At 41.9% G+C, this 27062-nt stretch overlaps 6 protein-coding genes across 7 annotated transcripts in view; all 6 read right to left on the reverse strand.

The window, feature by feature from the left end:
* LOC145444079 (uncharacterized) overlaps nt 1-310 on the reverse strand; it is a 33142-nt gene extending 32832 nt beyond the window's left edge. Inside the window, exon 1 of the mRNA XM_080321996.1 lies at nt 129-310. The gene's annotated coding sequence lies outside the window, so the exon portion shown is untranslated. The remainder of the gene's footprint in view (nt 1-128) is intronic.
* A 1581-nt stretch (nt 311-1891) lies between these two features.
* On the reverse strand, nt 1892-13743 carry LOC145444087 (kanadaptin-like). 2 transcript variants are annotated; one of them, XM_080322009.1, is made up of 16 exons: nt 13356-13743; nt 11697-11833; nt 11192-11304; nt 9853-10066; nt 8088-8152; nt 7898-8028; nt 6659-6820; nt 6044-6241; nt 5258-5427; nt 5123-5192; nt 4494-4683; nt 3780-3849; nt 3346-3718; nt 2662-2738; nt 2088-2157; nt 1892-2029 (listed from the first exon to the last, which is right to left on the reverse strand). In XM_080322009.1, the coding sequence occupies exons 1-16, from the start codon at nt 13741-13743 to the stop codon at nt 1980-1982; spliced, it is 2478 nt and encodes an 825-aa protein (XP_080178135.1). In that variant the 3' UTR covers nt 1892-1979. The 2 variants fall into 2 exon arrangements, with proteins under 2 accessions (XP_080178135.1, XP_080178136.1); XM_080322010.1 differs by lacking the exon at nt 13356-13743 and having other exon boundaries at nt 11714-11833.
* Nucleotides 13744-13780: 37 nt separating this feature from the next.
* LOC145444084 (pre-mRNA-processing factor 40 homolog A-like) lies at nt 13781-17552 on the reverse strand. Its single transcript, XM_080322005.1, has one exon. It carries the CDS (start codon nt 17432-17434, stop codon nt 14771-14773), a length of 2664 nt encoding a protein of 887 aa, XP_080178131.1. The 5' UTR covers nt 17435-17552; the 3' UTR covers nt 13781-14770.
* Nucleotides 17553-18347: 795 nt separating this feature from the next.
* LOC145444835 (CKLF-like MARVEL transmembrane domain-containing protein 4) lies at nt 18348-20192 on the reverse strand. The gene has a single exon (XM_080322857.1). The coding sequence runs from the start codon at nt 20095-20097 to the stop codon at nt 19486-19488; it is 612 nt and encodes a 203-aa protein (XP_080178983.1). The 5' UTR covers nt 20098-20192; the 3' UTR covers nt 18348-19485.
* Nucleotides 20193-21949: 1757 nt separating this feature from the next.
* Nucleotides 21950-24089, reverse strand: LOC145444834 (proteolipid protein 2-like). Its single transcript, XM_080322856.1, has 2 exons — nt 22689-24089; nt 21950-22640 (listed from the first exon to the last, which is right to left on the reverse strand). The coding sequence occupies exons 1-2, from the start codon at nt 22750-22752 to the stop codon at nt 22093-22095; spliced, it is 612 nt and encodes a 203-aa protein (XP_080178982.1). The 5' UTR covers nt 22753-24089; the 3' UTR covers nt 21950-22092.
* Nucleotides 24090-24221: 132 nt separating this feature from the next.
* LOC145444836 (CKLF-like MARVEL transmembrane domain-containing protein 4) lies at nt 24222-25866 on the reverse strand. The gene has a single exon (XM_080322858.1). It carries the CDS (start codon nt 25809-25811, stop codon nt 25224-25226), a length of 588 nt encoding a protein of 195 aa, XP_080178984.1. The 5' UTR covers nt 25812-25866; the 3' UTR covers nt 24222-25223.
* Nucleotides 25867-27062: the final 1196 nt, after the last annotated feature.

Genomic DNA, 27062 nt, shown 5'->3' on the forward strand with positions numbered 1-27062 from the left:
TTTGACTACGGATTGCGTAGGTTAGTAATCTACAATTTGAACCTCCGAATTTTATATTATTTTCTATATTCAATCCGTCAAAAATTATGACTCATATAATAGATAAGTGACGTCGCGTTGTAATTCACCCAAAATTTCTTCCGAACGATACAGCGTAATGGTAGAGCGTCCGGTTTCTTAGTCGGTGTAGGTCGTGGTCTCAATCTCCAGCCCCCACAGACCAAAGAATTGAATATAGATTGTAAACATTTCTATAAATTGAACGTCAAATTGGAAACCGTGGTTTTCCCGCTAATCGCTCGGCATACCGGGATAGCATGGAGAAAAATGGTGGTGCCTACCAGATCACCTTAGGCCTACCTAAAGCTTCTATCGCATCTCAATTGTCAAAGCACCTCAATGGTGCAGACGAAAATATATAGACCTCTCTTTTCCCCGAAATTATTATTCTCGCTATGCCTGCGATTCACCTACCAACCCAACTAACGTGACCATCTGACCAATGACTATACTCAGGCAACAGATGGTTTACCGTGCTACACTGTAACGAAATCTCCCTGCTTACTGCCCAACAACGCGGAATGCTATGTACGAAATAGCAATCGAAGAGCGACCGCGAGTTGATCTACATTCTACAGTTACACATTATCTTTGCATGGAAGACAGTCGCATTTTACTTTTCCCCGTGAAAAGCAAGAGCAAGCGACACTTCTTGATATTGCTATTATGTCGCGTTGGTTATCTGCAAGACAAGTCGTCACACAGGACGTATTTCCTATCAATCACTCATAAGTCTATAAGTTTGGATCAGTGTTGCCAAACTTTTTACACAACGCCGCCCTGGACCGTAAACCTGGTATCGAACGCCCCCTACCCCCGAAAAAACATTGTTTTGCTCATTACTCAGTCACTTCGTTGTCGCGTAGACTTCTTGCATTGATCTAATTTATTCGAAACCCGATAAACGTTACGTCAGAGTCATATTTTGCACGAATTCCCGAACATTTTGTATGAATCTTACATTAAGTGTTAGGTTATCATACGTCCTCTTTTAAGAGGATTTCCCCTCTTTTTCGACTTTTTTGAAAGTGTCCTCGGAGGTCGCCTAAACGTCCTCTTCTTTGGGAATTTTGGTTAAACATAGGGCAAAATTCGACTGAGTCACAGTAAATCAGCACTGAAGTAACGCTCCGGCGACTCTCGGGGGCTGAGCCAGAAACTAGGCCTTTTTATAGCCAACCGACTGCGAAGTGCAAAAAAATACCATTTTTCAGGATTTTCCTCCGGTGTTACGAGTCTGAAAATATTGAATAAGTGTCCTCTTTTCAGATTTCCAAAATATGGTAACCCTAGTGTTACCGGAGGTGGATAATTGGTCCATTCATTGTTTGGTTAGTTAGTTTTGAAAACTCAATGTTGCATAACAATGAACGTATGTGGAGAGTTGCTGACGATTTTCGATTGAAGGCCCCTTGTACGACAGCGAAAACGTGATCATGATCATATATATATTCAATATTAATGTATCTAACTTTGGTTCACAGAGCTATTAAACAGACAGTTTCCCATAGTCAATACCGCCCACGTTTACCCCCAGCGTCCTCCAACCCATAGCTAGCGCTCCTTCAAGATCGTAGCGCCATCAGGAGGGCGCTGGCGCCCACTATGGAAGCCACTGGTCTAGAGATGGTACTTGCGTCTGGTAAGGTTATTGCTATTTTTTCCTAGCAAAAAATCAGCAACATATTCTGAACACAGAATTAGCGGCCTTGATCTAGGAATAAAAAAAATCGACAATCCTCTCTCCAGGCATGCAATTGCACGTTACAGACCCAATCCTGGCAACCGTGCATTCACAAAAGACGACACTTCTGACATAACTAGAAACAAATAAAAAGGTAGTGTTTATTGCAAAACGACGCGCAAACGTCACCGGAAAACGCCAACGTGACGTCACAATACGCAGTACAAACTTCCAATCAGTATCCCAGCTTCTCGTTCAAGCTGATCTTTCCGTCTCCGCTTTGGTCTGAAAAAAAAAATCGGAATTAACGAGTCATTCGAATCGAAGCTAGATTTATTCCCACTTTCTGGCGGAATCCATCCGCTGTACTTAGGGTCGTCGGAATACTGCTCCTCCTTTTTGTCCAGCTTTACCTGTAAAGAGAGGACAGGCTGTTTGGATTGGCATCAAACAGATCCAGTTGGCATAAATCAGTGGTTCTTGCACTTCAGTACACAACATCCCCCCACCGCCGACAAAAGCGGTCTTGTTAATTTGACGAGCTTCTTGGAAGCACAGTATTTCAATATACTATTGCAGAGTATATTCATATTCAAATGAAACTGAATATTTTCGGCTGACACTTGTCAGCTGGGTAATCGTCACAGAAACTAGTAGAGCATAGGAAAGAACATTGTATATCAACAATCGTATCATGAAAGATAACGTCACCAACATGAAATTTCGAATAATCGAATACCTTACTATACACATAAACACAGTGAGCACATATTCATATATCCGTTCTTAGTGCGGACATAGAGGTATTCATTTAGGATTTTTCTGATACATTTATATTGTGCATAACGCCCCGTCATGCCCGCACGCCGCATTGACTGCACAACATCGACTCCCACCTATCAACCCGGCACACTTACCGGTTTCCGTCTTTGCCTGGTTCGCTTTCTTTTCGGGGCAGGTGCGTCTTCATCGACCGCCGTGGAATCCAAAGCTTCTGAAGAGCAAAGTTGAAGGAGTTCAACGGTCGATTTGCGCAATTTTTCCGTGTACGAGCAGGCATCAAAACGAATATTTGCAAAATGGTCAATAACCTAATTTTCATATTTTTCATATTAGAGAAATCACGAGGCGGTTTTGCTTAATAACTGCTAAAACTTCAGAACTCGCATAAACAGAATGGCAATCTGAGATGAAATACTCATATTGCGCACACTCATTTTCATTGCGAAATTGCCCATAGCCTACTGATATAAACATATTGCTGTTTTTATTTCAAGAAATGCAGCTTCTCAGGTCTTCTCAATTTCTAAATAGGTTAGATGACTATATCAAGTCATGTCCTATAGTTAATATTTGCGAAAGACAGATGACGGTTACACGATCATTGAGCTAAATTTGAAATAAACTGGCGGGGTCTGTGGGCAATTATTTACAATTTCATGCCGTTGATGTCCTATTTTGTGATACACTTGTTGATATACAATATTCTTTCCAATTCTCTACTAGTTGCTGACGAGTGTCAGCCGAAAATATCCGGGCTCATCAATATGAATATACTACCCAATTATTATTATCATTATATCGTTGGTACGAAATCCTACCCGATCCACTCGAGAGACGCCGTCGCAACTCATCTGGAACAGTAGGCCCCATCATTCTCTTCTCCGCCGAGGCTTTTGCCGGGGCAGAACCGGATTTGACCCGGGTCTCGTCGACGTCCACACCATCGGGTGGGGCAACCGTTGATTTTGAAATATGTGCAGTTTCTGCACGAGAGTCTGTTTTTGATAGGTCTGGCATGATAGAAACGGGCTCTGGATTTTTTTCTGGTTGTGTATCATCAGTCTTATCCATTAGTTTGACAGTCTTCGCCAGATTTGTTTGGCGGTCATGATTTTCGTCATCTTCAAATTCTTCCGCTTCATTTGAAACGTCTTCCTTCAAACTCGGCAATGTTTGATTTGACGATAATTTCTGTGAAAAATCAATAAAGTACAGGCTACCGTCATCGAAACAATGTTAAACCGTTACTGACCGACGTAGCAGGTGCGGTTTTCTTTCTGCCTTTCATTTTACCGACAAAAGAGTAATTTTTCGACAAGGTGCTGCAAAAGAAATCAGAAATCACAACGTTTCATGAGTTCTGCACTTGGTGGCACCAAACCCTAACACCTGACCCCTAGTCCTTCTCCAAATCTGACTACATTAATACATACATACCAAACCAACTGCCGTATATCACAATATAGCTCATGTTCAGCGAAACATTCATTTTCGGGGTTTTGAGTGCAATATTAATGCATCGCTCTCATAATTATAATAATAAGTTATTACATTTCTAATGCCGAATTCACGAAGTGCATATCACAATTCACGCTTATATTCAGTAAAACATTCCCCGATTATTCGAAATTTGAAGCAGCTGACATCATATTTGGTGATACGACTGTTGTTATACATTGTTGTTTGCTGACCGGTAACCCTACAAAAATAGGCGAAAATAATCTGGTTTATTTCATTCACGAATGGACTATTCAACATTCATTTTCAAATTTATTAATACAATATTGATTCATCGCTCTCATAATATTACGGGCTATTACATTTCTCATGCCGAATTCAGCAAGTGTCGTAAATCACAATTTACGCTCGCATTCAGTGAAACATTAATATTCCCATTTCCAGATACAATATCGATTCATCGCTTTTAGTATAATAACAGTCCCTACATTTCTGACGTCAAATTCACCTCTGTAACGGTGGCAGAGACGAGGGCCTTGCTAAGTCGGCGAGTTTCGCGACGCTCACACGTTCCTTCCTCGCCTCGAGCAATCTCCTTTTCAATTTGGCTCTGGTCGTCGTGTCGAGCGCTTTGCCGGACTTCACTTGCTGCATGAAAGCGTCCAACGGATCGACGGCGTCCGCGCTGACTGTGGTGACTAAAGCACACAGAGGTGATCAATAGCACTGTTCAAAAACAACTTTTTTTTTCAATTCTACAGGTTGCCTTAGAAAATGTTGCATTAATTTATTAAAAATTATTTTTGTTTAGAATTTTAGTGGCCACCCACCCCATGAAATTGTTACGCTGTCTGAAAAGAAGATACACAACAAATTCGACTCAATTCCAACCAGTAGAAGCCAAGTTGTTGATGTTCAAAATTTAGGATTTCAAACCATAGTATTTACTGTGGGTAGATTAAGAATTTGCCACCGTAAATACTGTTCTTCAAGTAAAAGTGGACTCGGGCACAAACACATATTGAAAAGTAGTGCAAGTGCGTAATTATATCTGTGTACTACAAAGAATTAGAAGTACTTGTCACTGACCCCATCTGGCTACACTAAAATATAATCTACAATGACTCGTTGCCATACCTGCCTTATCTTTCTCTAATTTAGTTTCAATCTCCTTGATTTCGTCATCGAGCGCCTCCACTTTCTTGAGCTGCAACAAAACGGAAGAAATCAGCGTCGCCCTACGCGGTAGAAGAAAAAAATCCAAACACCGACCAGCGAGTCGTACGTCTCCACGGTTTTGCTTCCTTTCAATCGCTTTCCGATTCTTTGCATTCTCATTTTTCGTTTCGCTTCCAGCTCGCCTGTGCGGTCGTTGAACTCGTCTTCGTCACTATCGTAATAGTCGTCATCTGCCCATTGCTTGGCTTTCTGTTTGTGATGGCCTGACGGAAAAAATCGGACATTTTAAAGCCGGGAACGTTTCCGTATCCACATCATTCAATCATCATGTTCGAGTACTTTTGGAAACAGACTTCTAGAGAAATAAATTTGTAAAATCCTGGTATTTTCCAAACCAGTTACCAGGGCTGTGGAGCCTGCTGAGACCACTTTAAAATTGAACGAAACGTTCTCAAATGTTACCAATACGCGTCGTCGCAGATACAAAAGTAAGGTTTTCACATAAGCAGAACTCTACAAACTTAGTTTCAATCTACGATGACAATGTTTCTCACATTCCAAAAATAGTTTAATTCACTTGATAATAATGCTGAACTAAGGATGTAATAAATATAGGATCTTCTGAGTGGATTTACAGTAATGTTGGAGTCGGAGCTGGAGTCGGTATGTCTATAATGTCTGGAGTCGGTGGTAAAGTGAATCAATGCTACATCCCGACTGTCTAACATCCTCTCATACCACCATTTTAAGAATTTTTCAAATTAAAGAAATCTCGCCCAAGATAAAAAAAACTCTGAAACTCCACCCAGAAATATTCCGGATCGATAATTTCCAACACGTTAATCGAGGAACAAAAAAAACATCATTATAAAACACCACCTTTATGATGAAACAATCCGTGCCTGTCCAAAACCCGACAGGCCTCCATCGCGCATTGTCGGATGGTGTCTTTCTTCTTTCCCGTCGCGTTCACCTCGGCGTAGACAGGTTTTCCGCCGGGGCTGTCGACAGGAAGGCAAAGCTTCACGTGCCAGTGACCGGAACGGCGTTCGCTGCATTCGAAATCGAGTTCCAGTTCTGAGTCAACGACAAGATTTGCATAGAAGAATGTGTTGGTCTCAAGAATGCAGAATTAGAAAATGTTCAGTTCATTCGCATTACAGATATGCATTCAGCTTGAGCCAGGATCTACCATCTTACATTTATTTTAATGAGTTATATAAAAAATTTGTCTGCATTATTTACTTACTGATAGCCTAAAAAATACATATTTGAAGACTTCAAGTCTCTCTTAATGTTATGACATCATAACGTGTGGTTCCCTAACACTCGACTCGAAGCTTAATACTTGATTCAAATCACTCACACACTCGATTTTTCTAAGCCCGCGAAATCAGCCACATCACGCATACAGACAGTATCCTCACGTCACAACCAAGAGAGTTAGAGCCTACTCAACCATAAAGAACAATTTACCGCCGCAAAAAAACATACTTTCTCGTTCGTAAAGATTTTTCAACGCTTTCATCGGATCCTTCATGTAAAACGGTTCTTTCTTCGTTTGAACGAGGATCGCGTCGGGATGATCCGCCCGCGTGTCGCCACCTTCCTCTGTCTCTTCACCTTCGTCGCTGCTGTACTCGACCGCATCCTCCACTGGATTTAAAATATACAGTGAGTTACTGGTTCAAGAGCCAGAGCAGAAAAATGACTCTATTAATACTAAGTTACCAGGTCCGAAATTAGACTTCAAAATTACTTTAAACGTTTCGGCGGGACCTTTCCATGAAAATAGGTAACTACAGCGGAATGTTGATGCCAGACAAGATATTCGTGAACTCAAATTTCAGTCTATGCGGTGAGGGCGAATCAGATCGGATTGCATGCCGCTATGGGGTACGCATTTGCAAAGCACTCGCGTAGGCGCAATTTTCGGACTCCTTTTCATTTATTGCGATAAAGAGGCTATTTCGCCCAGTTATGTTCATTCACAAATGTGACGCAAACTACCTTACTAAATCCAGACTGTAAAAAGTAAGTAATTCTGCCTAAAATGGTCAAGTAGACTAAAAACATGCCCAATTGAGCAAGTAGTACAAGCAGGCAAAGCCTTCTCGCAGCACTTACTACCTCACATTACTTCTACCTTCTACTTGGTACCAACAATGACTATTTTGATCACACATGACGCCCGTATCTTCCGTGCAACTGTCGAGCAGGTTCTTCTATACGGAATAGAGGCACTCACGCTGACAGAGAAGCTGGCTAAGACGCTCAACGCTAACTACGACGCACTCCTCCGCTATGCACTCGGCATTCACCATCCGGAGCATATATCCACGAATGCATTGCGAGAGCTCACAGGAACGGTCCCATGCCATCTACTGGCAGCTGAACGACGCTTCCGCCTAATCGGGCATCTAGTGCGGCACCAAGACGAGCAACCAGCCGCCGGCATCATCAATTACATTCCGACGGAGCCATGGCGCAGAGGTGGCTGGAATCGGAAAACATGGCGCTCGACAATGGAGACTGACCTAGCGCAACGCGGGCTGTCGCTTGAAGACGCCCACGACCGCCTACGTTGGAGACGCTTAATACGAGCCTAAAACTGATTATCTTGATGTTTTTTTTGTTTCCTGTTTTCTTTTGCCCTTTTCATTTTATTCTAATTGAAAAGTCGATATATATATGACGCCGTTAGACACCCTTTCCGCACAAAACCATACTCACACATCCCCCACGTTACACCCGAGTTCTCTGCGCCCCTGGTACGGTTCTTCGCTTCCGTTTCCTCCTCGTCGCTGCTGCTGTCTTCTCCCATCATCATTTTCTCAAGATCTTTCTTTTTCTTGATCTTCTGCCTGAGATTAGAGAGACCTCGTGTCGATTACGATTCGCAAAGTCCAAATTTCGAACTCACTTATTAAACTCTCGCAGTTGCGTCGCGCTTTCCTCGGACTCCTGCTCCTGGTCGTCTTCGGGTCCCTGAAGTATCAATGAACATAGTTTACAGGCGCATAGCCGGCCACGACAAGGGAACGGTTGGTTTTCAAGTTCACCAAGGTAGCGTCAATTTCTTAGGATTCAGTACACGTGTGAATGCCAATAATACATGGATTGGATAGGACCAGCCACCTCGTGTTGATGCCAATTTACATTTTAATTTACAAGCCTAGCGATTGTTAGGCGGCTTGCTGTCGTTGAAATACAGGCCTATGTCGGTGCTTAACTAGAGAATTGAGTAGGCCTAGTAGCCTAGAAAAGTTGACTTGATGATATCAGCTGGCCATTTTCTCTGTTGCTCCAGTTATTACCCAGGTGTGCAGGCCTACTTTTGAAGTAGGCTAACTGACTGACGTACGAGCGTGCGCGCAAGCAATTAAGGTCTGGTTACCTCCCCGCGTGCAACACGCTCGGTCGTGGGAATAACCATCGAATAGCGCACATTCGTGCACCTGCACAGTTCTCTGTGGCGATCGCGGTCGCACTCTTCTATGCGGAAAAAACGAACCATAAGAAAAAGTAGTAACGCATACCATGATTTCTCTGTCACGTCATAAAGACAAAATATGCTACTCAAGGTGAAACCCCCCTTTGACCTCGGCTGGATACGCCACTGCGAGCAGGGATATTTTGAAAACAGACAGTGTTCTAAATTACAGTAGATTAATCGGCTTAAATCTATGTACAAATGTCAATGCAACAAGTACGAGATAATCTTGCTTGCGTTAACGTCTCTATATCAGGGTTGTAATGACTCGACTCTTGTCACGATTTTCTGATGACTCAACTGGACTCGAGTCATTTTCTCAAAATACGGAAATGACTCGACTCGACTCAAGTCAATCTGTGTATTGACTTGACTTGGACTCGAGTCATTGCTCAACTCGAGACTCAGACGGCCAAGACCGACATTTCACTGTAATTTCGAAGAATAGTGACGTAACCACCCTATTGGTATTTTGTCTATTGGTACTAGTACTTGAAAATGCGACCAGAAACTGCTAAAAGTGACGAAAATTAGTATCTTATCAATGCGAACCATTTGATATCACCAGACAAAGTTATAAAAGTGGGTTGAACAAGACTTTAACTGGAAAATGAGCAGTCAACATAATGACTCGGACTCGCACCTCTGCTCGATGACTTGGACTCGGACTTGACTCGGTGGTGAATTGAAAATGACTTGTGAGATTGACATGCGACTCGGAGCCTTGCGACTTGGTTACCTTACAACCCTGCTCTATATGCATAGATATATGCTAGTTACGGTATATCAACATATATAAAAGATTTAGATGGATTTTATTCAAGTAACCGAGGCCTAGTTTGGCCCTATGAAATCTGACAAGTGGTGATATATCTCAACCTCCATTATACTGTAATATGTCTAGTTCATCAATTATGGCTCATTGTAATTGATCATTAATCGACCGTGCCAGATGTCGCGCTTCGCTTACTGTCCCAAATCTTGTTTTGTACACTTCTTTATCTTCACAGATCGTAGTGTGATTGGGGTTATTATCTATTATCTTGCAATAAAAAAACAGTAGTCACACTCATACTGTGGATTGCGTGGGATTTATTGAGCAGAAGTGGAAACAGCCTAAAAACACTTCGTTACTGATCGCCACGGCTTGTATCTGCCCTGTCTGGTTTAAAGCGCAAACCCACAGAAAACCGACCTGTAAAATGAACATCCTCGTGCTGCCGCCAAACTTGACCACGTGTCCGACTTTGATGCGATAGAATAACTTCGACCGAACGTTCTGCTTGTTGATGATCGTGCCGTGGGTGCTTCCCAAGTCGCGGACGTAAAAACCAGAACTGCCGTCCTTCTGCAACTCGACATCAAGGGCTTGCGCGTCTGGTGAGCCGTACTGAAGAACCGCATGATACCTGCGATATATCTACTTTAATCTCGCCGATATGTAAAATCTACAGGCGGTGTTGCCGACCAAGTCACGATTCCGGACTTGGACACGTTGACTATACGTCCAGGCTCTAGCTACATATTGCAATTCTGCATACATTTTCCATAAATGATATCAGCTAACTTTCAATCAAAGGCTGATATGAATTATGTACACATGTGATGGCCTTCTCAATTTCAAGAACACTTGACTTTTCTGAAAAAATAGGTGTCACACTTGTAAGAGCAAATATAGTTATTCAAATTATCGTATTCGCTGAAATTATCAGAATGTTTATTACAGAATATTACGAATACATGTCTTGTCACAATCCGTTGAAACCAGACCGCCGGTACCTCACACATGCAAACATTAATATTGTTTCAAGAGGTTGTGCCCTTGAGTAGGGGCTATTGTTAGTCTTGTTCGAAATGGCCTTACATAACCTACATTACCTGCTAATGATTGTTGAATCTACGTGGCAGATCAACATGTAGTTTGCTTTGTGAGACATTCAACTAGTCGATGAACTCTACATAATAGCTACCAACATTAGAGGTAGGTAAGCCAAGTCGCCAATGTGAAAGTAGGCTGTATTTTACTATCGCTTTGGTATATCGTAATAAAATATTACCGTTGCTCACAAATCTTACACTGGGGATTATTCAGCGCGACCGTTAGCACCACTGATACAGAGATTTGGCAAGAATCTCAACGTATCGACTGATGCTAAAAAATTAGTCATATAATTTACCACTATGAATACCCATGATACACTTGTAATTAATTATACACATTAGCATCATATGTGTAATTGTGAATCCTTAAAATATATCAAATTTCTGCCAAACCTCAAAACAACATTGCCGCAGATACATGCTAACTAGTCTTGAGTGTATTGTACATATATCCCCCAGCCAGATATCATTGGACAAAGGCACAAGGACGGTATATTACACAATCCAGCTTCCTGGCTAGTCAGACTGGGCTCAGTCACAGTTATTAACACACCCCTACAGTGCTGCCCTTCTAGAATATCGCTAATTGGTATTAATCAGAAATTAGGTGCTCTATTCAGTAGTGATTCAGCAACTGAATCTAAACACAATACCTTGATATCGATGGATGATCCATTTTAATATCGCACTCAGGCAGTCTTCCGACGAGAAAATGGTCCTTCCCTGACAACTTGACATTGTCGACGATAGACCCATTTTTTAGCACCTTTCGAAATGTAAAGTATCTCGATTAACCACGATTTTCAACATCGACAGTTCTTGGAAATACACGTGATGGCGTTGACGACATCAGGAAAAAGCCTGTCTGAGGCAAACAAGGAATTCCTCGTATGAGGTCATTTTGGTTATAGTATATCAAACAAATTTTCCTGCAACTACGACGTTTACGCAAAACGGAAGTAAAGTTTCGATCAGAGATAGTCAGTACTCCTTTTTAGAGTCCCCATGTACGCTTTACCAACTGCTTACTCAATTGGTAATATTTTTACACTGCTTCAACTTCCACTTCTACTAAAGCACCCAAACTGACTGCTTCAACGGCCTCTGGTTCCAATTCAACAGGACATCATTGTTGACAATGAAACAAGTCTAAATTACCTCTAATGAATATTTACCGTCATCGGGAGTGCGGCACCAGTCCGGCGTTTCGTAAGTCAGTTTTGCCGGAGGCGCTTTCGGCTTTGAAGGTTTACTCGGCTCCGAGTCTTCCTCGTCACTTTTTGTTTTCACTGACTCTGCAAAAATATCCGACTGGGTAATTACCAACAGGAGATATCATTGTGTAAATGTGTATCCAACCAGGTGATTTGCGTAGCGACACATCTGTCGAATACAGATGTCATTGAAATGTGTGGATGGTAATGAGAATTCTGGGCAAAATCAAGAACCCGGGTGACCCGATTCTGAGTTTCGCTTACTACGATATGTACCTTTCATGCCGACGCAATGGAAAAAACACAAGTTCTACATTACATTAAAGGCAATAATTTCACCGTACTTTGTGACAATGCTGTAGGCCGACCACAATTTCAAACAAATGCAATTTACACTGTCGTGTATAGCTTTGCGATACACGTTTCATACCCTGTGACGCCACCGGTCTAGGTTACAAAGCTTCCCCGGTAGGAAAAAGTATCAAAGCTACATTTCTCGTAGATGAATTTACTTTTCGTGGTAAAGGGGCGTTCTCATAGGGTTACCATATTTTGGAATCAAAAAAGTCATATTTTATCGGAACTCAAAACAGCTGATTTCAAGATTTATACTACAAATCTTGTTGTTTTGACTAAAAAAATTGGAAAGCTGTAGAGGAGGACGAATTTCCAAAAAGGAAGACATTTAGGAGTCCTCGAAGGACATTTTCAATTTCCTGAAAAAGGAAGACATATGGTAACCCTCCTAGTATAAAACCTCAGCCTCGAATCATCACAAATAATACTCATTTCGCATTCGAGTACTCAAATCATTGTGCTCAGAGCTTAGCGCTAGTTATAACGAGCATGAATCCTAAATAGCATCATTGTCGTCAGAAGGTAGATTGACTGCCCGGACTACCACGATAACAGAACTAATTTGGCGTTTTTTATCGGCAAATCAAGACTCGCTGCATATAGCGATATAAATCTAGGTAATTTTTTGGGTAATAACACAGAGTAAAGTCAAGAAAATATCTTGAAACATGATACAGGAAATACATGTTTCGGTAAGGCCGTTATAGGTATCACATAGATTGAGGTCAATGTCGCATCTCTAAACGTTATACAGGAAATGACAACCCGACGGGTCGTGTGATGTGATATAATATGTGTATGGTGAAATACGTATAAAAAATATTGTGTGACTCAAGGTAAAATATCCATTAACTCATTCAACTGCATTACATTTGGAACGATTCAATAAATTGGAGACAGAAACAAAGAACTTTGTCGGTGTGATCAAATTAGGTGGGTGCGAGACATACTCTGTGGTACGTCAGTCGAAGCCGTTCACTGCCGTGGACGTAGGTCTGTCAAAAGGGAGATATACACAAGAATTGTACAAGTGACCTTCAGGAGCCAGATTGCACAAGTACAACATCACGAAGACACTCGCCCTGCATTATAGGCCTACTGCATAACACAGGCTCGTGATGTGGTGTGAATTCCAACAAATCCGCCTATTAAAAACAATCACAGAAGGAAAGATGTCAAATTTCGCAGGGCTGTTCTCTACAAGTACACAAGCACGACGCAACAATCAACCAAACAAGATGCCTACCGCTTTTTCTTTTCGACGGAAAATCAGCGACAAAAGCCGCTACTTTCGGCGCTTTGTATATGTCGGCAGGAATCGCGTACCGCGACTTAATCGTCATAGAAACGGGTTTGTCGGCCTGCTTCTTTGAATTCGAAGCCGGAACGGCGGGAGACCGGAACTCATTGGCATTTTCACACGTAATAGTGTTTTTATCAGCTGTATCCTGCAATTTATCTGGATTTTGCTCAATGTCTTTTGCTGATGTCGGAATGGCAGGTGTCCGAAATTCGTCTTTGGCAGTGCTGCTTACAGCCTCTGCTGCAACCTCCGATGCATATGTCTCTACAGAATCTTTTCCAGCATCATCTACCATCTCAGCAGACGGATCTGCACTCTCGACATCATCCATCGCCTAGCGGCATAAAAAAGCTACCGACATTAACATATCTAAGAAGAAAATGCATGTAAAAGATGATTGACTAGACCGCAATCGGCGCAAAATAGTAAATTTCCTACAAACGGTCCACAAGTCGAAAACAAGTTGCCTAGATCAAAAGTAACAACTTAATAATAGTCGGTAAATCATCGAGAGCAACACTGAAGACACTGCGACATCACGGAATGCTCACAAGCTTCCTAACAAATTACTTGCTATATCATTCCATACCAGGGGTTCTTCAACTGGGGTCTGCGGACCACTATTAATGGGTTCATGAAAGGACATGTCACTCCACGCCAGAGGTTGTCAAAACTGGGGTTCACGGACTAGTTTTAATGTGTCCATGAAAGGACAATGCTAAAAGTACAACGTCTTCACTTATAAGATCCTATTTGCGGGGTTCACCATACGCTTGAATTGATAATGAGACAGCGACGAGCTCCGAGCGAAAGCGAACACCTTTGTTTTAGTCATGAAGTAGCCTTTTATGATTCGACGACAGTGATGACATTTTTTTAGTCATCAGCTTCCCAAATTTCACGGCTAGCCTGCTAAGAATTTTCAGCTGTCTTCCCACATTTTGTGTTAGTGCAATTTAAACTCTGACTAGGTCACAACAAGAGAGCGATGCAACCACCCCAAAATGCTAAAGAACCCCTGTTTTATACGAAGAAAATCAATGACCGGCAACAATCAAAATGACTTCGGCACGCGACCGTATACCAAAAGAATTTTTGACACAAAAAATGAAGTTAGCCTGCTACACCGTGACTGCGAAAAACAGCAAAACATGCATTGCATACTAAACCAACCGACAGCCGATATCGATGACACAGACCACCTCAGTACACAATCGCCAGTAGCACCGGATACTGCAAGACTTTTATGGCGCAAAAATCCAATTCGACAGCGAAAAACAGCAAAATCATCGACTCTTATCGGATTTTTTCGGTGTTGGATTTTCACGCAATCAAATTTTTTAGCAGCCGTCTCCCACTCAGTCGTCGCTCTTGTCCCGCTTCTTCTTCTTCTCCTTGCTCTTCTTGGCCTTCCTCTCGTCCTCGTCCGATGACCTATTATGATGCCGCTTCTTACTTTTTTTCTTACTCTTCTTTTTCGACTTTCTCTCCCTTTCGCTCTCCGAGTGGCTCGACTCCGGACTGGGCGAGCGGTTCCGTTGCTTTTTCTTCTTCGAACGCCTTTGCTCTCTCTCGTCATCATCCGAGTCGGACTCGGAGGACGACGAATTCCTTCTGTGCTTCCTCTTCTTTTTCTTCTTCTCTTTGGCCGCTTCTTTTTCCGCTCTCTCGCGGGCCGCTTTCGCCTCCTCCTCCAGCGTGTGAATGTGCTCGTTAAACAGCCTGATACGATCGGCTTCCACGGTGACGGCTTTAAAAGCTTCCTCCCCTTCCAATCTCTCGCGACAATCCTGCCACTTGGACTCGACGTCGATCGCCGGAGCGCAACTTTTGAGCATATTCCTAAACCCGGCTTCTCGCCGTTTTTGTTTCCGAGCCTCTTCCTTGATTCTTTCTTTTTCGCGAGACTCCGCTTTTTCGACAAGCCCGTTAAACGCGAGCTTAATGTTCCCGGCGTCCAACGTAGCGGCACGCTTATCGTCTGTAACTACCACCGCGAAAGCGTCAAACGTAGTTTTCAGCCCGACATCGAAATTTTTGTCTTTCAATATATCGCGGATTATCTTTTTCTCATCGTGAAAACGCGATTTTAAATCGTCGACGTAGAACTTGAACAAATCTAACGGCGTAGACCCAGGCTGCCCGATGATACGGCTAAACTCATCCGCCTTCGATATCCCGGGATATAACTCCATCCACGTAGACATAGAGTGTAACTTCCCGTCATCGTGTAAAGAATCTAGCATTTTCACAAATTTTTCGCGACTCTTACGATACGCTCGCCTTTCGAGAGTCCTTTTTCTCTCCAATTCCTCGTCCAAGTCTTTCTCCTGATCCTTGATGACGTCTTCGAAACAAATCAACGCGTCCTCCTTGTCCATGTTTTGAAGATCTTCGTCGTCCGCGAATTCCGCGTTGTTCATCAGCATCTGCTGACACTGCGACCAGGTGGTCCTGGCAGAGAGCTTGTCGAGATTGCTGAGAATCTTACGCAGCTGCTTCATGTTCCTGCGTCGCAGCTCTTTCGTCTCTTCCTTCTCTTTTTTGGCCAGCAGAAACACGACGTCTTCGTGAATGTCTTTCCTGTCGCGTTCGTCCACGGATTTCCAAATCGGGAAATCCGCAAACATCTTATCAGCGGCGCGATATCGGACGGTGCTACTCATTTTTTCGTTGGTCTCCAAAAATTTTTGCAACTTTTCCTTGTTTTCTTTCACTCTCTGCCTCTCTTCCTCTTTCTCTTCTTTGCCACGCTGTGTTTTATATTCGTTAAAAGCCTGCTTCTTTTCACTGAGCTTCTTCAAAGCAGTGTACCTTGGATCGTTCACTATTAGCTTCATGGCTTGCTCCCAGGTTGCGTTGGCAGGCACAGTTTTCTCTTTCAACACATCTTTAAACGCTTGTTTCGCTTCATCTTTCGTAGCGTATTCAAACTTTTTCTCCTCTTTTTTCCCTTTCTTTTTACTATCAGCCTTCGATTCTTCATCGTCCTCCTTGCTAGAATCCTCATCCTCTTTATTATCCGCATCATCTCCATCGGAATCGGATTTAGCCTTTTTCTCTTTCTTATCCTTCTTCGCCTTTTTGCCCTGCGACTTCTGTTGCTGGGCCATCATCATCATCTGCTGCTGCATCATCATTTGCTGTTGCATCATCATCTGCATCTGCATGGGGTCCATCATGGGACCGCCCGGCATCATAGGGTTGCCCATCATGGGGTTGCCCACCATGTTTCCCATGCCTTGAGACATGTCGGCCGGGGTTTGGTCTGTGGTCTGGGCTGCGTCATTTGGTTTGTCTGTAGACTCTGGTTTTGTAGTTTCTTCTTTGCTTTTATCCTCGGCTGGTTTATTCTTTTCTTCTTCCTCCTTTTTCTTAGCGTTTTCCTCCTCGATTTTTTGGATTTTATCTTTCAACTCCTGCAAATCTTTTGGGATAGTCCACACGCTGGTTTTTGTTTCTGAATTATAATAATACGGTTTACCCGAATCAGATTTGTATTCCTTCCAAGGACAACCGGCCAGTAATTGCTCGGCAGATGACTTTAGCTCATCCGGTTTCTCCCATTTTGATTGTTTTGTTATCGCGTTGTAGAAGTACGTTCTACCATCCGGCGCTTTATGCTCGGTCCAATCTGTCTTTTTACCGTCATTAGTGACCAATGGCTGTCCTTTTGACGTGTTAGTAGATGGAGTCATGTTATTATTATTCCCTTGACCCCCCATCATCATAGGTGGCATCATGCCAGGTGGTGGCATTCCCGGAGGTGGCATCATCCCAGGTGGGCCACCGCCTGGTGGCATCCCACCCATGCCCATACCCATTCCAGGGCCCATGGGTCCGCCCATCGGTCTCATACCGGGCGGGCCCCATCCCATCGGCGGCCCGTTCATTGGACCGCCTCCGAAATTACCCATCATGTTCGGCGGGCCGTTGAAATTGCCGGGTCCCATATCGCCACCGCCCGGACCCATTCCACGTGGTCCGGGACCCATCGGTCCTCCGCCTCCAGGGCCTGACATTATCTACTGGTAGTATGGAAATCTGAACCGACAAAAGAAGTATGATGGTAACTAATTCGGTGTAGACTAGTAGAAATTAAGCTTGAATTGTCATTTTTACTCTATTTACAGTTCACAGTTTACAATCCAACTAGCAAAATCCTGTTAATTCCTATTTATCATGAGAAACATTAATCCAAACACAAATTGTTACGTATTTCTATATGTCTACATGGGATGAGACGTTGTTGCTGAGACGATGAGTTGCAAAAACAAAAGACTCGGAACGAAAATGAATGCGATGCCACAAATGCACGCCTAGGGAAAAGCTAAGGAATAGCATTTACAATAATAGATGTGTGTGCTTACTGTGTGCACCATGTTAATGGAAAAAAGCAGTAAAAAGTTTCACGAAGTATCAAGTCGTGTGCGGTGAGCAAACTTAGACAGGATTACATTCCATCTAGGTGCCGGCACACCTGATTTTGAAACATGAGGATGAGATCTACAGTAAATGGATCATACTGATGTTGATAAATTGAAAATAGGATTACTGAGTCAACCTTACTACAAGACAGATTAGGCGGCGGTATTTCATTTCATTCAAAAAAGCATAGAATGACCCTTGATTAAATTCCTTCACTTGATATAGATAGCTATTAGCTAGCTGGTGGCTGTGTTTGTATATGCAATTATCTAATAGTAATTATTATAAGCAAGAACACTGAACATATGATTTCTTCTCAATTAGGGCAGAGTATAGTAGACTACCGTATCTAATTCTGTATAAACACTAACACTCATTTTCATCATTGACCAATATGGTACGCCGTTTCCAGCCTTTCTCAGAATCCAACTTGCATTTCCAAGCGAATGAAATCAGTGTCACAGGTCACAGCTAAGACTAATTCATATAACTACAGTATTAACTACCCTGAAAAAATTATGAAGGAATTAAATACTGATAACTCGCAATGACTCAAACACAAGGAAGAAATGTGTCATTGAAATGTTCAAAGCGTTTTTAGAAAACACAAAAATTTATGAACTGATATCAGCATAACTGGACAAAATTGATTGCGAAAAATTAAGCCTACGGCATTCCACAGTCGTGGGTAACTTGCGAACATCAAAAAAGGAGCCAAGCTCCAACGAGTCGAGAAGAATTTTGCAAAATTTGATGAAAAAGGGATAATTGCATTATCTGAGAGGACAGTGAGCAGTGGACAGAGCCAAACAAGGCAGTAAAACATGATTTTTTATTATGTATTAGTAAATCAATGCATGGCACCTGGTATAGGAACTTGTAGTCTAACGGAACAAATATAGGGACTTCTATAAACTATAGCATTTACATAAATTCGTTGCAAAGCAATGCATGGCTTACACAAAATTCATCAACGCGTCGTTAGATATGTTTACGATACATTTAACATAGGCCAATATGAATGTGCATTCATATTGCGTCAATTATATGTATGTAAAACATCTACATTGATGACCAATATCTTTTGTTGAACAGCTTTGTGCCTAAAAGAAACTATCTGATAGAAACTTACTGCGGGAGCAGCATTTCAAATTGTCAGCTTGCCATCAGAATAGCAGCCATCACTACGGAACAGAAATAGGCACAATAATCTCTAGCGCTTGAAAGCAAAGAGTTCAAATGTAATCTGCTCATATTAAGACACACAACATTAGGAGTAAAGATATCATAGAAAAACCTTCAACATTCAAATATGGTTACTACATCGTATGGGACGACTATGATGAAAAGCTAAATTAGTAATTTCAGTAGGTTCAAAAACAGAACCCGGACAGTGGTACATGTGCAATGCGGTTTTGATAGATTAAAAGCATACAATCAACATAGTACATCCCTCATTTTTTAGGGAGCTGCAAAGTGCTTCAATTGATTATAATCGATAATGACTTTACAATAAAATCTGCAAAAGTTGTAAAGCAATTACAATGTCAAATCTCTATGATAATACAGTGTTTGAATTGATACGATTAAAACAGCTTGAAACACCATCCCAACAAAAATTTCGATCCAAATTTCAGCTTTCATGTCACTGGTGGACAGTGGTCACAGTCCGTTCGGTGACAACGTCGCCCTGTTGCACTGTGGTGACCGTCGTTCTAACTTGACCGCCAGCTTGAGCCGTAGTGCTGTGCCGGCTAGCTTGCGCTCTGTCCACTAAACTTTTGAAATCAGGATATCTGAGGTAGCAATGATAAAAGCAGACCGCCGCCGTGATAAATCCAAATGCAATAGCTGCATCATCTGCCGAAATACCCCGACCGGCGTGGGTGGCGGCAACGATGCTTGCGATCAGCATCATCATGAAATGTAGACCCGTGGATAGGAAATCCGACGCCGACCAGTGAATGACTCTAATTTTTTCACGGACACTAGTAGCCATGACACCGTACAATAGAATGGTCCAAATTAAAGCCCAAATAGCGACCCCGCGCAGGTGAATCCAAGCGTGAATCCCTACTCCAACACAAATCAAAATGATGATATAGAGCACCATTTCTATGGCTTTCAGCATTCCCGGAATGGACTTCATATAGTCTAGGTCGAGTGTGATACTTCCGTTTTGACCCTGATCTGATGGTCGGTATGGAGGAGGCGGGTCCACCGTCGCAATATCGTCAAATTGTCTTGCAGACTCCATCTCAGTAACATCAGTTATATGCTAAAATATCTTATGTCAGTGCTCAGTAACAGTCTCAACTGCAATATAAAACAGACCATTCGGTATTACTGTTCGAAGATGAGTAAAACTGCCGATATGCGAGTAGTCACAGAGACTAGCACATAGTTATAACCAACCAGCACTAAAGATCGAATAGATCGACTAACCACACATACAGACTCAAAAATTTCTATCATATACAATAATTCAATGAGATACCGAACAACTGCGATAACAAAGACTGGTACTGTTAACTGAGAAAAATATCCAAATCACAAGCAGCGGTAGAATTGATTTTGATTGCACTCTTCTTTATGAGCCATCATTCTGTAAAACCTTGGGTTGTAAAGTCAACAACGTTTATAAGTACAAAACCAACACTCCAATCCATAAGTACATCGATGGGATGAAGTAAGACTTCTCTAATGCATCAAAGGATTAAGGAAAATTCACGCAAGGACATCAGCTGGTAGAAATATACCGTAGTTTTACTACTGATAAAAAAAAGTTATGCTGATCCTTAGTAGGTCACACTCATAGTGGATAAGGCAAGTCAAGTTAAAAATCTATTCAACCTAAACGAAATGTACCTTCCAGAAAATTCATTTGCAATGAAAATTTACAGAATCTTTGCTTTATATTAGGCATGATCAACCTGATCTGGTAAACGTAAAAAACATATGCAATCATACATGTGTAATGGTGGTCAATATATCTGCAATAGAATACGTGCTGAATTTAGCTTGAATCGATGGTCATTTTCTTATGTGTATGAGAGCAATTGAGCACCACAAAGGTTTGATCACATGGCAGTGATGAAACTCAAAATGAAAAGCCTCAAAATGAAAAGCAAGATATAGCCAACAGTACTGACCAGAGAAGAAGTCATTGTGGCTACTGAAGTAGAAGCCTGTCATAAATTTCCACTCAATCAATTCAAGTAACATCTTCAGGATACATCATGACAACTGCTAGAACAAGTAGGAATCAGGATGTTTGAAAGTAGCCTGCAATTGGTTTGAAAATGTAGATATGGACTAAGGCGGCAGACTTTCCTGAGTCTACTGCCAACGACAACGGCCTAATGCTGCATATTGTAAAGAACAACCGATGATTGTTACCAATGGGTACAAGTACAAGTACTTTCTGTGACAGTGATACACGGATCTATCGTGACAATTTCACTTAGAAAGGACACAAAACCATACAACTACTTTCCATATGCCTTGAAGAAAAAGACAAGTACTTCTGTTAGAGAGACTGATGCAGTAGTGGAATTAGTTCAATAATTTAACCAGAAATAGTCAACAGAAGCAGACAAAACCCATTGAATGAGAAATACTTTGTAGCTGACCACCCATGGAATCCAATTGACAGTTAAAAACCAGTTCAAAAACTTGAGCATAGTATCGAAAATCATGTAATGAATATTTGGGTTAAGAATGTCATGGGTCATATGGCAATTGGCAACGGAAGACCACTACAAAAACTAATACTATGATAACTTGAATAACGAATCCCGAATGAGGACAATAATGCACAATGAGATTTCTACCAGCTTCAAAATTCTGGAAAGCAACTTCACACGACATTGTGAATAACTAATCCACTGCATGTTGAATTGTGTTCGATACGGATGCAGCAATAGGCCGATAAGGACTGCAATTTAGATTTATCTGCTGATAGGAACATAGTCTTTTTGATCAGCTGCATCCATCTTTCTGAGAGTCCAAATTTCAAATAGAATTGTTGATTGATTGCTATGAAAACTTCGAACCTGAATTAATTATACTAATTATACAATGAACAGAAAAAACTTGAACAAAATTAGTAGACTTCTGAATAACTTTAATATTCCCTTCAAATATCTGAAATGCGAGTGTTATTGAGCAGTAGGATAATAACCGTGCAATAATCTGATTTCAACGACGATATACGGTTCAAACTCTCCATCGACAACCAATCTGAGCCCCACTACTGCGCATATCTGGTGGTGATGGTTTGCTCAGTGACAACGTTGCCATGTTGGACAGTGGTGACCGACGTGGTAACATGACGATTAGCTCTTCGTTCGTGGACGTAATTCTTGCAGATATGAAACGCAAGGTAGCAACTGTAACCATAGACTGCCGCCGTGATAATCGCAAACGCAATTCCAGCCCAATCACCCGATTCACCACCGCGGGTAAGGGCGACGATGCTTGCAATTGTCAAGATCAGACAATCACAAGCCGTAAACAGAAAATCAGTTCCAGGCCAATGGACGAAATGAATTTTCTCATTGATGCGAGCGGCGAAGATGATGTAGAGAATGATCGTCCACACCATAACCCAAACGGTGACACCCTGCAGGTAACTGGATGCGTACCGTCCTGACCCGAGACAAATCAAGATGATGATGCACAGCACTATTTCCACTACCTTCAATATTCCTGGGATGGACTTCACATACTGCCTGTGTACGGTGACATTGTCGAACAGTTGAATGTCATCGTTTTGATCCGTCGGATAATATGGAGAAGGTTCTGTCGGTGTATATGGAGAAGGTTCTGTCGGCGTATATGGAGAAGGATCCTTCGGTGTATACGGAGGAGGATCCGCTGAAGCGTCGGCATATCTCTTTCCAGAATCCATAGCAACCAACGAATTTGGGAGATGTTAAAATAGCGCTGATAATAGTAGGCCTACTGACACCAACAGAACCAACGTTATTACAAGTAGATGATTAAAATATCATAAGAGTCACTTGAGAGAAAACTCATCTGTACATCTGCAAAGAATCGAGAGCCTCTGCCAGTGTTTTCACTTTAAAATAAGAGCGATGCTGTTCACTTTTATCATGGTTTTGATGACTACTAAAGCAGCCGGGACCATGCGATTCGTCCTGGACGCATGCGGAATCGTCTCATTTCCCTAATTCAGTGATATTAGTGGGATTTCGGCATCGCAATTGATAGTGAATAGCCCGTGACAGTGACACTGCAAGGAATACGCGTTGAAACTTGGAGGATAGGAAAATCTATGATACTGTAATATTAGATTGTATTAGAATAGTAGGTTGTCGTTTCTTGAAGCGACGCGAGAACAGAAGCCGTAAAAGTGACAATCAGAACGGGCTGCATACAAACCGAACAAACCCATGACAACAAACAAAGTAGCTTTTCACCATCAACATTTATACCAGCTGGCACCTCACCTATTGTATTGCAACATATACGGTATGGTACAAAGTAAAGCCCCGAGATCAACCACTGCACCCTAGTTGAGCACTAACCGAAAGCCACACTAGTTTTCCTGTCTACAACATAGCGCTTAAAGGGGCACTGCGCTCAAAAAATGATGTGGTCTCAAATTGAAGGGCAAAACGGAAGAAAATTTTTGGCCGCAGATGTCTTCACTGTCACACTTGCTCGACGAGATTAGGCAGTCACGCTGAGAACGAACATTAGATAGTTGTCAGCCGATGTTATGAAGAAAATACGTCTAAAGTTCGTTCTCTGCGTGACTGCCTTATCGCGCCGAGCAAGTGCGACGATGAAGACATCGTGCCATGTAACGGGTTAAGCAGCCACGCCAGCTGGAGCGTGAAGGTCCTGTGGAAACTTCAATAAATTGCAGTTCCATTACGGTGTCGTTCTGAAGAAAATGGCTAAGGCCAAAAATTTTCTTTCGTTTTGCCCGTCAATTTGAGACCACATCATTTTTTGAGCGCAGCGCACCTTCAAGGATGGAAAATGCGCATGGAAGTGAACGGACGCGACTTGTCACGTTCTTGCACTTCCTTCTCCTTATTTTTGCTCGATCCGTCCGTTTGAGAAGAGGGAAACAGTAGGACATGTTTACGTGTAATTCCGGCGTGAGTCTCGGACAGTACCTGACAGATGTCCCTAATGGTAAGTAATTTGCAATTTGATATTTCTCCGCCCACCAGCTGCATACAGCAGTAATCTTTTGCCCATCAGCCTACATCCATCACTCGAGTACTTGGTAAGATATTTGTTCCTCCAAGACAGCAAAGTTTCCCTTCCCGGCCATTACATTGTCACAGTTTCAGGATACCAGTACTTCAAATTATACCAATGGACTAAGTAGCTTAAAGATAATCTAAAGGAAAGGTTTAAACAAATAAGAATAGGCGCAAGGATTCATTAGCGGTTATGATAGCACAGACTGAAAAATAGCATCAACTCAGAAATAAACCAGATTACAGCCAGTGGTGAATGTAACAGCGGATTGATCATGAACTACCATTCCATAAAATCAGAGACAAAATATAGTTTACGCCACGTTGAAACCCAACAATCCAAAAAAATAAGACTTCTGTGATACCGGCACCAAATGCAGTCGAAGGTTAGGATAAAATGAAAAGGACCAGTGACATAAGTATATAGGCTACATGATTATAACATTTTACAAAAATTTATATCATCCTTGATCATAATTACTCAATCAATTATACTTTTCAAGAATTCATATCATATTCATATCAGTCAGGATCATTGATTTATACCAAGCAGGACGAAGTTGAAATTGTGAACAAGAAGCATGTGTATACCGTGTAATCTGCAATGGAATAACGCTTGTTGGATTTGAAAATGGTCATGAGATGCACATTGTTATATGTATATAGGCGAGAAATCTCAAGTATTCTTTCATAACAGAATTGTAGAAATAGCTGCAGTTACCATTATTATGAGATATTATATGGTACCGCATGCACTATATCACAAAGTGACAATATTACAGAAATCATCTTTCCTATTCAGACATATACAATATGAACAACCGAAAGTTCGATAAGATTGAAAGCATATTAAGCAATATCAAGAATAATAGTCGGCAATAATCGCAGCCCATTTAGACAATCACGCAAATTTGGTTGAAAAATAAGATGGCGTGAAATAAACATGATCACAAACACAACTACTTCAGTCAAACATAGTCTCTCGCATTCTTTCACCAACTGCACAATATAAATTATAATCATCGTTTTTTTGCTACAAATGGTAGCTTTGATATGAGAGTTTGATGCAGGACATAATATTCCTGTCACTATTACAAAATAAGTTCTAGATACAGTTCTAGAGAATGTTGTCACTTGAAATTTAGGACTCCACGCCGGCAATATGCGTAATGTGGGATTTACGCTTGTGCCACTCCAGAACACATGCCCTGTACGCAAACCATGCGCTACCCGAATATGCAATGACACAGAAAAATGCAAAAACGACAGCAGCCGTGCTTCCAGCGTTGCCGTTTTGAGTGGCAGTGACGATGGCAGAAATTAAGAAGAACAATGCATCTACAGCGGTGTTGATAAGGTCAGTCAAAGGCCAATTGAGAAATTTAACTTTGGTATTGATAGTCAATACAAAAATCAAGTAAAGGATAATAGTAAACACAATCGCCCATATGGCAACACCACGAAGGAAACCAAGACCACTGCAGCTAGAGCCTGAATTTGTATAACATGTTGCGCTTCCAATACAAATCAGAACGATAATGGACAAGAGTATTTCCACCAGCTTCAAGATCCCAGGCAGCGACTTGACGTACTGTACGTCGATAATGAAACCGCCGCACGTCGAAGTCCTGTTTGCTACCGGTTCTGTCGTAGGTTGATACGGGCTGCTGTTTGATATCATCGAAGTATCCGCTGCTGTAGCATCGTCATTTTGGCCAGCTGCGTTCATCTTTTGTGAATATTAATCCCAGGCAGGTTGCTCACAGATTACTATAGCCTATTCAAGGTTTGATAACAAATTGACGGAAATCAATTAATACACTTGACTTATGCAAAGATTGGCACAAAAGTAATTCTATTGTTAGCGAATGCATATAATGTTTCATCTCCAACGGGAAGATTTCACAACCTAATAATCAATCATTGAGTAGATAAGAGATAACTAATCATAATGTGGGTGCGTAAGTGCGGCATCAAACCTTGCGTAGGCCGTATGCGGTTCCGTGTCCCGCATTTTTGCCTGTACTGCGCTCACCATCAAATGATAAGGATATAGTGAATGGTTCATGATCTACCTGTTGGTCGATATCATATCACACTTTGAATGAAATGTCGGTATTAGCCGCCAGAGCCCAGAAGTAAGTAAACATTGGCAATTTTTGATCAAATGGTATAGGAGTCCAAGAACTAAAACCTGCGACTGCAAGACTAGGAATATTGCATGGATATACCACGTGGATTTGGTGGTAACGCCACAACGTGATGCATAATCTTCTGTTTAATTTCTAGATAGTTTTATGCAAGAAACATTATATCCAGCGTCACGGACGGACAAAAACAACCACTGTACATATGCAGTCTGGTTCATATAGATTTCAGGTTTCCACTGTCCACAATGTACCAGTACCCTCTCTAGTCTACTTTATTTCCAAATTTTCGCCGTTAAAATATATGCTCTGAAACTTTGCAAATGCGCCTTAAGCTATGATGCTATATCTTTTGAATATCGTCGGAATATACGGGATTTATGTGACGGTATCGGAGCAGAAGTCCAATATCAGTCGCACTATATCAAAGGCACGCTCATATCGCGCTACGATTCCGCAAAATATTCATCATGAGACATGCCAAAATCAATGTAAGTCGGGGAACGGATTATTATGCTGCCGTCTGAGAATCGCACAGGAACGAAACGAATAGGAAGCGATTGACTGCGTTGAGCACTGAAGCGTGCGGCCCACACTGTTCGGGGGCTCCGATGCCGTCCGGTGTTCATGGATAAGTGATCCGGTGCCACCGTGTTTATATAGCTCAGTGGGTGCCACCCACTTGGCTATGTTCGTGCCATGTTCGTGATATATATATCATTGGTACGTGCTATGCGAAACCGGATTTATCGGTTTGCGCTGTTTTTTTTTCTGCGTTTTTATCTCGCTTTTTTTATCAATTAATATTAATTAAGTTTTGAAGGTAACGACTT

Source organism: Botryllus schlosseri, chromosome 8, assembly GCF_051294905.1.
Source record: "Botryllus schlosseri isolate E-star chromosome 8, Bs_hap1, whole genome shotgun sequence".
NCBI lineage: Eukaryota > Metazoa > Chordata > Ascidiacea > Stolidobranchia > Styelidae > Botryllus > Botryllus schlosseri.